Here is a 12,743-nt window from a genome sequence, read left to right as displayed (position 1 = left end):
TACTGTCCATCTGTGGTAATAAATAGCTTAGAATTGTTATTTTTCGCATCACATACATTTTATTTCTATACTTGCTGCGCGCTTTGATTTACGCTGACGACGACCAAGCGTATCCACGGTAACCGCCCCACCCGGCTGAGCCACACGCCACCAGCGCATTGAGCAGGGTGCTGAATTTAACTGGGTCAGCTTTAACACGCCGAGTCGCCCCGGCCCCTCCCGCTCTCTGCCCGCAACGCGCAGGAACGGTGAATCGGCGATTCGGCGTTGAGCGTCCTCCGAAAGAGCGCGAATTTGCCTGGAGAAGAAGGAGTGAAACGCCGGGCACTCGGTACGCACGGCTCCGCGCAGGCGGAGACTCTGGAGGCTTTCGGCTGGACGGGCGTTAAAAAAGCTTAAAGGGCGGCACGACGGAAAGCGCAGACAGGGGCTTCTCGCGGGCGCACGTTAGAGTCCTGCTTAAGACGGCGTGGAATCAATAAAACATGGAGGCGACGCTGGGCCCGGCTGAGTGACTGCGTGAGGAAGGCTTCGTTTTCTCTTTGGAGCGCTTTACGAGGTCGTAAAGCGGTCCGAGGAGGACATTCGGTCGCATACGTATGCCGCGCTGGCGCTTCTTAAACGGCTTTCCTGACGCCCGACCCCCGTAATTCCCACCTGTCGCGCACTTCATGTAAACGTTTTTGGAGGCTCAATGTACGTGCGGCCGTGTAGGGAGGCTCATGACGTTAACGGATCCTTACTCCAATGTCCGAGAGAGAGAGAGAGAGAGAGAGAGAGAGAGAGAGAGAGAGAGAGAGAGAGAGAGAGAGAGAGAGAGAGAGAGAGAGAGACGGCTCAACAGCTGAAGAGGGAGTTGGTGAAAAATAAAACAGTAGCATTACGGTGCTCAGTGTCGTTCTGGGTCGTGAAATGGTGTCCCTTATTGATTATGTTCTGACTCCGAAGCTTTCATCTGTTCAATAAGGAGATAAGATCACCCTTCTAATCTAGAAGGAAATCTCGTCTATAAAGAGCTTGAAAAAATGCATCCCTCTGCACATAGGCGGACAAAGAATAAATACATTCATAAATGCATGCTATAGTTTAAAATGATAGTTTAACGCTAATGATGGCGAACGATAACTTTTTTGGCTAATGATAGTTTTTAGCACATTAAAGACCTTTATCTGTTATAATGATATGAATTACAGTATAATAATGGGTTGAATTGCTAAAAAATGCAAATAGGAGGCCAATAACGTTGGTATTCCTGCTCTGTGATTACACTTGGAGCAGAGCACTTATTTATTCATATGTTCCAGCTCTTAACATCCTCTAGACCATCTCTGAATAGACGGTGTCAAAAGCACAGATTTTTCACAATGGCACAATTTATACTGAAAATACATGAGACACATTGAGAGGAGATACATTCATAAATTGACAGACTCGTCTCGTGCAATTGCAGAAATTAAAGGATGTTTTCACCACACCCCTCCTCATCCAAGAAACTGAAAATATGTCTTAAGCCGTAACGAGCACCACAGCACAGCGCTGACGGAGGGCAACGCCGACGTACAGAATCGCACTGCCATAAAAAACCCACATGGCTTTAAAATCAGTTTGCATATAAAAATGTTGCACCTAATTAGACATGATGAGGTGGAATTCATCAATCACGCAGGCCGGCGTGCACAGATGAGCAGCTGGTGTCATGTTCTGCTCCAAGCTGAACACACCCCCAAAAAAAAGCAGCACTGCAGCAGAGCCACCATCACAACGAACCGGTCCATGTCATCGACGGTAACTCTGCAATGCTTCCGACACTGAGCCGGGGCTCCTGTCCACACAAGAGGGTCTGCCGGCACATGCAGATGTATCAAAACTAACTCAAAAACATGAAAAAAAGACTCAGAAAGCCCATGCTTGTCATTCACTCTCATGCAACACCCCAAGATGACGGCTGGGAGATCGCACTTGCCACTGCATTTACAACCTTAATTAAGAGCCCCACATCCTGTCTGTGCTCTGAGCCCTGGACATCCTCGTTCCTTCTAAAAGCACGAAGCCTTACACGCATTGCGCCGACCTCCCAGCCTGCCGGGGCCTTGCCAGGAACCTCAGTGCCAGTTGCTTTGTTCAGGCTGCTCCTTCCCCGCCATGCTGCTTTGGCCGGAGCGCGGTCGCCGTGTAAACAGTCTCGGCGTCGCGCCATGGTCATAAAAGTGAAAGTGCTGCAGACTCGGCCCGTCACCAACACATTGGGCTGCCGAACTGAAATGACTGACAGTTGCGCTTTTTCGTCAATAACGCAGAACGTGTTTTACAAGCCATATTTAAAGGTCTTTATGTTAGACATCAAGCATATGCTAGAGCTGATCCAAGGTTAATGGTCCAAGGACACCCCCCCACACACACACATAACCTGTACCAGTAAACGCACAATAGGGCTTTGTCAAATTTGCCATCTCAATCAATGAAGAGTCAATGGGGTGTCTGTGACCTTGATATGCCCTGCTAACATTCCTACGTGTGCTCAAGCAGCAACACTAAATCCAGGACATAAGCGCCAATCCAAAGACGGATAATTAACGCCGTTGCGTCGCGGCCGTGGTGCTGAAAGAGCACTGAACAGCAGATGTTGTTCGCTGGCTGTTCTGTCCCCCGGATGCCTGTGCCGCGGGTCACGTGCGGTAGTCCCAGTGATGACTCAGTTGAATTCACTGCCAGAGGCAGTGGCATCCGGACATGTGGGGGGTGGGGGGGTGCGTTGGGGGTCAGCGGGGCCCCTGCTCCCGTCGGCAGAGTCAACTTCAGGGAGACAAGCACTGGCGGCCGCATGGCCTGTTTGCCCTCATGCACCCTTGCTGCCACCGTCATCCCCCCCCCACTGCACCCCCACCGCACCCCACTCTACAGCACACCTGAGGGGCTTTCTGATCTCGGCAGGGTGACGGGAAACACACCAGCCGGGCAGGCAGCGGGACACATGCGCGCTCGCGCTCTCTCTCTCTCTCTCACACACACACACACACACACACACACCCCAGCATTCACAGCGTTGACTTCGCCTCCTCGTTAGGCCAGGGGAGCTGAATGGGCTGAGAGCGAAGTGGAGGCCCCGTCCGTTTAATATTCGTGAGCCGGGCGCGCTGAATGGCTGCTTCGTAATTGTGTTTGCCCTCATGATTAGGAGCAAGCGACAGCTGAATTAAGATCGGCTCGGCAGATTACCGCAACAGAGGGGCGCGGGGACGATCCGGCCATTCAGACACCAGTGTGTGAAGGTCAGCCCAGTCAGATTTAACTGGGAGTCTGAAAACAAAGGAGCCTGAGCGAGTGTGAGACAGCCAAAAGGAAAATATTGCACTGGTACACATACAAACACATATACAGACGCTCTTATCCAGAGCATATATATACACACACACACACACACACACACACACGTGTGTGTGTGTGTATTTATATATAAAGTATGTAGACAGTCACTAGCACTCACTTAAGCCCTCGAAAATAGACAAATCAAGTTGAAACATGTAACGTCACCCATGGCGGCGTTCTGGCCATGTGGCAGTGCGCCAAAGTGCTCCGCTTTCCACGGGGGCGTTGGGGCTTGTTTTGGTTGTTTTTTCCTGCTCCTGCCCTCCTTCACCTGAACAAGGTCATTAACTGGCATGTGGAGCGGGCCGCGCTGGAGGGGCCCGGACGGCCCGTGTTCGGGAGGACCTGGAGTGTGAGTCCAGGGGCTCCCCGGCGACCGCATCGGGTCACCCATCCTGCCTCGCATACAAATGGCCCCGCTGCCTGAGGAGAGACAGCGCTGGACGGGAAGCGGCCCAGAGGAGAGGCGTAATAAGCCAGGATTAAGCACCTCCAGGTTTAAAGCGCACCTCCCTGTCGTTGACTGATGGCCAATTAAACAGTTAGAGGCTTATTGATCACGGGAGAACAGGGGGAGGATCCCCAAACATCCTTAACTACGCCGTACGGGGCACCGCAGATGGGCCGGGAGAGCGCGGAGTGCTGTGGTGCATTTTTCATTTTAATGCTTCTGGTTCTCCAGCTACGGTGCTGTGGAGCGACGCTGCGGTCGGGAGAACGAGACGGAAAAACAAACAAAAGCTGGGAGCGTGGGGCGGGAGGGGGGGGGCATTTATTTAGCGCGCTGGCAGATGGTTCGCTCCTGTGGATCCTGCACGGATCTAAAGGTACACATGCTGCGAGCAGAGCCAAAGGCACTCTGGGAAATGGAGTCTTACCAGCGTGCGCGCGAGAGGCTTCCAGGCGCCGCCCACCTGGGGTCGGGGTTAGCAGAGACGCTGCCGCCGGCTCGAGGTCGGCGGCGCGCATGCAAGTACAGGGAATGGAACGACTCCGCCTTCTCCCCCCACGACAACCGCTGGGCAGCTCCTACGTTCAGTGCCCCTCCCCGAGGTACACATGGGTGTCGAGGGGTTCCGGGACAGGCCCGAGCACATTTGAGTGAACCCCCTCGCCCTGAAAGTTCAGCAGATGGGCAGAACTGAATAAAGGGACACGCCGTGACAGAGATTTAGGGCACGTGCTGCATTTTCTATGACTGAATAAACTCCCCTTTCCCCAACTCCCCCCTCATTTCCATCTCTTAGAGCAGCTGTGTTCGTATTTAAAAGTTGTCCGTGACAGGAAGTGTCCGCACTTGTCACCGGACACAGGCGTCTGGTGCGTCGTCGTGCCCCTGGCCACCCGTGACCTGAACCACTAACCTCCTTTGCACAGAAGCTCGTCAGTCGCCGTGAATCATGCTGCAAGGCAAAGGGCACATGCGTGCCATTCAAGTGAGCGGAAATTTAACGTGCGCCGGGCATGGGGACCAATAAATGAACAGTTTAGGGTCATTATGTACACGCACTTCACAGAAGCATGAGGTTAAATAAAACAGAAAGGCATTATGTCTAGTTTATTCCCTAATTTAATCAAATTCCAGTTCCAAGTGCTCAACAAAATATTAATAACAGAGTCCCCTCAGGAAGGAGAAGCAATCTGATAAATTCCTTTTTCCGTTTCTCTTTTTTTCGGCGATGTAATTTCCCCCTTGGTTGTTACTTTCAGCTCCTGAACATCATGCTAATTCACCGGTTGGTATCTAGGGTGTAAAAATAAATAATTATATGTTAACATGTCCCCATCTCTCTCTCTCTCTCACAAACACACACACACACGGCAGCCTGCTCCTTGCGTGTATTATAAATTCACTGCTCACAACTATGGGGACAAAATCTGTTAGGATTTTTTTGTTTGGTTGGTCTCTTTCCACCATGCCCTATGGATACAGTACATGGCAATAAGCTGCTGTGCACTAGTTTAGGGACAAAGGAAAAGATTTCCCGAGACCACAAGGCATCTTCACCCAATAAATTATGGTAATATTGCCTCTGCCTGCCTGATCTCATTACGCTGAGTCCCAACAGGTAGCGACGAGGGCTTTGCTGAGGCAAAAAACTCTGGGAAGGTTCCAACCGTAATAATCCAAACGCTCCCCAAACTTTTCAACAGGGTGCTTAGGTACTTCTGTACAGAAACCACGATGCTTTCACGCAGCTTCAGTGGATATCCACACACACACACACACACAGGAATGCAGTTTGCTTACATCTGCACCAAAAGGTGCGTCACTAAAGACAGAAGCTGAACGGAACATGACGGACATATATTTCACCCCTGGCACCTCCGCCTGTGACAAACGCACACAGACTCCGTGACTCTCCCCCCTCTTCGGTCTCCCTAAAGAGAACACTTTGGGAAATGCCCCGCTCCCTCCTCATCCCTCATGCAGACCGGAAGTGTGACCTTTTTACTCTGAAACCCAATGTGGTCAGAAATAGACAACGTGTCTGTGATTGCGGGAAACGCCATGTCAGCCTGTTTTCCCTTGGCGCCTGGAGCTCCCCATGAGATGGCGGTCCGATCCGGAGAGGAATCACGCCCTCTGCCTCCCCCACTCTCCCCCCAGACACACACACACACGCCCATCACCATTCTCCCATCAGACCATTACAGCCCTTCATTGTATGCTGTTTGAAGTGAGAAAAAAAAAAAAGGAAATGACCCTGATCTCTGCACTTTAGGCGAGTTAGCTTTGATACCCTGACAAGAAAGCATGATGTTCCTTCATGGCTGAAAAGGAGCTTGCACTGGTGCCCAATTTGAATGGCGCTTTTCACGCTCCCCCTACTTGCCACATGCAAAACTGCCAGACACAAACACAAAGGCACTTCGCCCTGTTTGAAACACGCCTTCCCCAGAGCACGACCGTTTAGTCTTAGTTCATTCACAATTGCTCACTACTCTGTGCGGGAGAGAAGACCCAACACATCACCTAAAGCGTTTCCACCCATCAGTACTTTCACTGTGGTCAGCCAGCACAAGGCAAGTGATGAGCGCCACGCTGACAGACTGGGTAGGGGGAGGTTGCATGCTCGCAGGCACACGACTGAATTAGGGCCCCCCCCATGGTACAGTACACGCGGCTCAGAGACAAATCGTCTCTTGTGCCGTTTGCCCCTCAGACACACCGTACAGTGCAAGTCGGCTGAGAAACCCTAGTTTTGGAACAGTAGAACCCATCCCCTGTCAGGACTGAAAACGAAAGCAGTTTTACCAATTATCCAAGTGCACATATGACTAACAGAGGCTTTAAAAAGCAGAAATCCAGTTATAAGCTGTTGTGTTCACATGCACAGGCACATGTAACATGTTAAACTGTCTTATGAATTTCACCAAAACAAAATTTCCATAATTTTACATCTGTATCTCCTACCTGTGTTTGTTATGCGGTGTGTGTGTGTGTGTGTGTGTGTGTGCACATTCGGAGTAGTTACGTAGGTGTGTTCAAATGCACATGAGTCAAAGCTTTTGCTGTGACACACCGACAATGGTTTCATGTTTAAATATCATCAAAATAAAGGACCAGAGACCCTTGCCTCATGATTTTAACACTGCCAGAACACAATGCAGGATAACAAATCAGTAGACAGAATAGGCAGGTTACACACACACACACACACACACACACACACACACACACACACACACACACCCCAACACACAAATATACACCCGCTTCACTCTCAAACCAGTGCTAAATGACTTCTCAAAACACGTCATTGAGTTTGACAATTCGCCTGTGACCAGGGAGAATTACACACAGGTCATATGCGCCGCGCACTCATGTTGAACGGACCGAGCGTGTGCCTGCAGGCTAACCAATGGGGGCCCCACTGGGGTGTTAAAGTCATGGAGAGGTCTTAATGAATGAGCAACACAGGAAGCCCATGTTCACTCACAGAGAACATGCCACACGCACTCGACAGCTTGGATATGTTACTGGGGGTGACTGTTAAAATGATTCAGTAACGGCATGAATATGTAAACCCACCGCTAAAAGTCTGACCGGCTTCATACGTGGATTCTTGACTGGGACTTGTGGGATGGAGACCCTGAAACATCTCTGCGCCGTTATACATACATTACATACATACATTCTTCATAATGCAGCTATGTAGAATACAGTGTTTGCCTACATCAATGGCCAGTTTTGTGTTTTCCTTTAAAAATCTGCTTTATCCAAGGAGCAGGATACTGTGCTGTAAGACGACAGCAAGGCCACGCGGTTCTATTGGCCGACCATTTGCAGGAAAAAAGACTAAACAGTAACAGTAGCAGCAACAACAAAAAGGTCCAAGCAGATAAACTATATGAATGAATTAGGGATAACCAGGTGTTAGCGTGTGCGACCTTAAGCACGAAATATGGCGTATATCTACTCTTACGTTGACTAGCGGCTCAGCAAAATCTCCAGAACGCGCAAACCGTCCGTTTCGGTTCAGCGTATAAAGGGGGGGAAAAGGCCGTCTTTTTTACGACGCTTTATTGACATGTTTATACCCGGAATTATTTCCCGTGCTGAAGCAGGAGCTCGCCAGACCGCAGAGGTACCCAGCTTACTCCGCCAACCTGTCAGAATACTGCATATGCAGCAAAAACGGCCGTCGGCGCGCGGAAACGCGTTATCGAACAGTTCATGCAGGTGGTGTCGGCAGTCATTAGCCGGCCGAGGCAGAACGAGACGTCCTGGACCTCTTAAAGTCGGACCTCGGTAGCTTTGGAAATGTCCAATCCGAGCCAACGCGTCCTCGGTGTTGCGTCCGAGGTTTGGCACCGTGATTCCGCTCCGCGTGCCTCGTGTTAACCTTCCGGATAAATCCCTCGCTCACGCAAACTTATCCGCGACATTTCCACGCCCGTGCTGATGTTATCGGCGTTTTACGGTGGAAATCGGCGCAAGAATAAGCGCGCGCACGCGCGTGTGTGTGTGTATGTATATATATTACGTCGATATCCAAATAATGAGAGCGTTTGTGGCGCCAGACTTCTATGTTCTATAAAAATAAGCCACAACGTGCTGGTCGTGTTGGTATGGACCCCGTGAAAGAGAAAAGTCAGAGAGACAAATATATTAGTTCGGAGACAACAAACTCTCGTTCTTAAACCGTCGGTCCACCGCGGCGCGTACGGACCAACGCAGGCTGCCATTTAGGAGACTAATTATACCGCGGGGACAATATTGTTTATTACCGCTTCTCAGGATGAAAACACGCATTATCGAGAAAGATGTGTAACGTGGAAACGTCTCAACAACCCAAAAGGTACAATAGGTCTGGCTATGCTCTCCAAAAACCTGTGAGACAACCCAATAAAAAATGTAACAATAAACTCACCAATGCAGGTAAATCCGACGGAAAGAAACCAGATGGATGCGAGAATAACCCTGGATCTCCGGCGGACAAAGGGACACAGATTCACCGACATCGTCTTTTATTTGTTTGGGCAGCGTTCTTGCACAAGTTTCTCTCTACAATACCGGCCACGAGAGCTCGGATAAGTATTTCTTGTGCGTCAGGGAGTTAGTTCGAGTGGTCTCACGCAGTTTCAGAAAACCCACTGCATCAAAATCCGTCGTTCAGCGCAGCTCCTCTTCCCGCACCTTGGCCATGAGTAGCCCCGCCGCGCGTCTTGGTTGCTCAGAAACAGCGCATCACAGGTGTGGTAAATAAGGAGAGATTACTCCGCGTGCCTCGTGGCGAATATCTGCAACTCTCTATCCGCTCAATTCAGACGTGTTTTGAAGAACAAGCGTTTTTTGTTGTGTGTGTCCGCACTCTCCGTCCGCTTCAAAAGCCAATTCTTGCTCCGGTAAGAGACTCGTGTAAATTGGTTTTAGCTCGCCAACATCTGCTTGTACAGCAATGCAGGAGTGGGGAGAAAGGATGTATAGGCAGTGGCTCGCGAAAACCAGGAGCGGATTCTGCTCGCTCGGAATGGAATGATCTTATGAGACGGCGCGTCTCTGCCGTGATCGCCTGGAAAAGAATGACAATGGCTTTATTTTTTTTTCGTCGGTTTCTGCTGTTAACATCTCTTCTCTTGCAAATATTAAGGGTGAAACGAAGCGTTATCACAGGAATCAGTAGATAGAGATAACTGTGAGGATTATCGAACTGTGTTTTAAATTTTTTAGGTTATGTAAATAAACAAGCGGTGTGGAACTGAATAAGAGCAAACCGCTTTCGGAACTGTACTGCACACACGTAATCATATAGGGCGTACCTGCTATATCATGAGAAGGCGTATACCTGCCCTGCAGCATGTCTTATAAAATTCACAATTCTCTCTCCTTTCTGCATGCAGTTTGATCAGACTTGACAATGGGATGGGATCTAACAGCCTTTGCTGTATAAATGCGGGATATTGCAGATGCAACGCTCAGCCTCTGAACTGATGGTGTCAGGCTTCGTGACACATGTCAGTAAGCCACAGTAAATGTTTTTTTTTTTTTCCATTAGAACCCCCCGCTCAGAAAAGGGCACACGCCCCTCTCTCGCGGAACGGCGCGTGGCCGGAGAGGCCCATGTCCCGTGTCTGTCCCGCACCGTGGTCTGGATCCCCGTGTGTCACCGGGGGCACGGCCCGAGCCAATTAGCCCGATGTCGACACGCGTACGTGAATAACTAGATGACAAGCGAGAGCCAGTCACGCTGCATGATAAAAAGCCGGCGACCTGGTATGCACTACGGCACACTAAAGCTCACGGTATTCCGGACCGGAGGTTCAGCGTGGGCCATGGATGGCGTGGAGCTGAACCACGGATGGGGAAGACCAATCTGAACCGGCAGGCAGGGCGTTGTGGAGACTCTGCCACGTCATCCGGCAAGAATCCGGATCGTGTTCACAAGCCAAAAGTCCTGCTAACCGCATCAGAGAGCGGGATTTAGAAGGTTGGATGGACACCATTATGCCATTCCGCTTCTGTTAGATATTAGAAAAACAAGCACGTTTTGATACCTTTGCACTGTTTCCTGTTCCCTGCAGTATCCGGTGTGTGTATACGGAGATTTGTCACAGCACAAAGGCGGTAATTTAATTCTTATGGTGCCCCGTTCCTTTTGGGGGGGTGGGAATTGAACAGCTGGTATAGACTGATTGTTCACTACTCGCATATTACAACAGCCCACATCAATATTCACGATCTCATAATGATTAATGGACGTGCTCATCAATGCAAGGTCGGAGGGGCCTACTGTACCTACCTGGAGATGATGCGGTCCAGAAAAAGCCAGCAGCAAACCCTCAGACGCGCACACGACCGATCCGCCCGGGTCATCTCCGCGCGCAGCATACGAGTGTGTTTCAGGACAGGTTTCTTTCCTATTCACAAATTCTCCAAAGTAGCTTCTCAAAAGAAATCACCAGCCATTTTCTTTTTCGTGGAAGACATTTACTTTATCCGCAGTATCCTTTGCAGGAGTGGATATGGTACATAGCTCGTTCAATATCGTCACACTGGTTTTGTGTGCTAATCCGCAGGAGTTAGACCTGTCCGGTAAAGATTAGCATATAATAATAGGCGGGTTTTTTTCCCACCACTCAGAATACTTTCTGAAAAGTCAATGATAATGATTTTTAGAAAGAGACCGGTGACGGAGTACTGTATGAATAGAGTCAAATCTCATCTCTGCTCTCAGCAGAACGGCAGGACTGCTAACGTTTGAGTCACTGCTGAAAGCTTTCAGCAAATGTTTTAGGATTATATAGCACTGCTCCCGCGCTAACTTCTCATTTTCATTAACTCGCTATTTTTTCAGTGTTATTAGTTTCTACATAAGACTAGTCTTTACATGATTACAATAAACGCTACATTGTAATGCTATAATTTAGCTAATACATGGAAAATTTGAAGATTGCATTTTGAAGTAAGGCGAGTTTTTGCTCTTTCTAAAAGTAAATATCTCCACTTATCCTACATGACATGTGTAATGTTTAATATGCCATTTACTGTGTTTTTCTTCCACATTTGGTAATAATCTGTATTTTAGTTCTCTTTATACAGTAACATAGCTTTCATTTTTGCTGTAACAGAAACATGGAGAAAATAACATGGAAGCTTACCACTTGATGCAAGCAATTAAATATTAAATGTGGGACAGATGATGTTAACTTACTTATCAAAGCCATTAGGAGCTATCTAAATCTTGACAATTGTGGAATTGTCAAAGTCAAATCTAGCTTGACAGGAAAATGACTCTGAGAATATAGCTTGTGATCTCACACGTGAAGTTGTTAAGCAGGAAGACATGAATCCAAACAGCTCCAGTGGGATTTCAGAAGCAGGCGTCCTGGAGTGTGTGTGTGTGTGTGTGTGTGTGTGTGTGTGTGTGTGTGTGTGTGTGTGTGTGTGTGTGTATGTGTGTGTGTTGGGGGCAGCTGTACTAAAGCCTCTCCTGTCTTTTTTGCATTCGAGCCCTAATCCATAATGACTCAAACAGCAGCTGCTGGACTGATTGCGAGTTTACACACAGAGTGCATGATGGATGCCCATACTGATGCTGTAACGGGTGCATTGTTGCTGCTGGAACACTCCTGCTGTTGCAGTTCGAAAAGCAGCTTTGTTGCTTCGTTTTAAAAGCTGACGCTCACATACACGTCTCCCTCTCGCCCTCTCGCCCTGTCTATCTCTCAATCTCACACACGGTGTCTGACACACACACACACACACACACACACACACTCACATACACGTCTCCCTCTTCGCCCTGTCTTTCTCTCAATCTCACACACGGTGTCTGACACACACACACACACACACACACACACTCACATACTCTCTCACTCTCTTTCTCTCTCCCTCTCTCACACACATACACAGACACACATGCACACCACATTCACACGCCATGACGCCAATCACCCGACAGTTCAGAGCTGCAAATTAGACACATCATATCATGTCAGCTTCCCGCATGACCACAACCTCACAGCCACCTTTACCATTCAGATCAGATTAAATGTCCACGCAGCGACACAGAGGCCTGAGATTGAGCCGCAGTCTGAGGCCCAGTGACTCCGACATCAGACCAGCTCATCAGCGGAGCGCTTACTGCAACAAAACCCACTTAACCGGACCCGGGAAAACTGGAGGGGCATGGATTTGCATACATTTATTTTGTTTCTCATCGCGTGACATCCATGAATGAGCACACGTAATCTGCAACTGCACATTAGCATAGCATACATAATCACATATTAGCATGGAGTAAGATGCAAAACCAGAAAACAAGAGCCTGTTTAAATGTACAAAGACAGTGGGGCATAAATAACATGTCAATCAACACTAAATCTAATTTTGTTACTTGCTCCTGGGTGCACGTGAGTATTACTCT

The 12,743-nt window shown here is 48.9% G+C and overlaps 1 protein-coding gene across 3 annotated transcripts in view; it reads right to left on the bottom strand.

The window, feature by feature from the left end:
- The window catches only part of unc5a (unc-5 netrin receptor A), a 124,993-nt gene extending 115,715 nt beyond the window's left edge, over positions 1 to 9,278 (bottom strand). For all 3 annotated transcript variants that reach the window (XM_081710846.1, XM_081710847.1, XM_035533329.2), the window contains exon 1: positions 8,745 to 9,278. In XM_081710846.1, the coding sequence (XP_081566972.1) occupies positions 8,745 to 8,835 (91 nt within the window). In that variant the 5' untranslated portion in view covers positions 8,836 to 9,278. The remainder of the gene's footprint in view (positions 1 to 8,744) is intronic.
- Between the last annotated feature and the right edge of the window lie 3,465 nt (positions 9,279 to 12,743).

Source organism: Electrophorus electricus, chromosome 3 (genome assembly GCF_041902795.1).
Source record: "Electrophorus electricus isolate QZ-2024a chromosome 3, ASM4190279v1, whole genome shotgun sequence".
Classification (NCBI taxonomy): domain Eukaryota; kingdom Metazoa; phylum Chordata; class Actinopteri; order Gymnotiformes; family Gymnotidae; genus Electrophorus; species Electrophorus electricus.
This window is presented reverse-complemented; position numbering and strand designations above follow the sequence as displayed.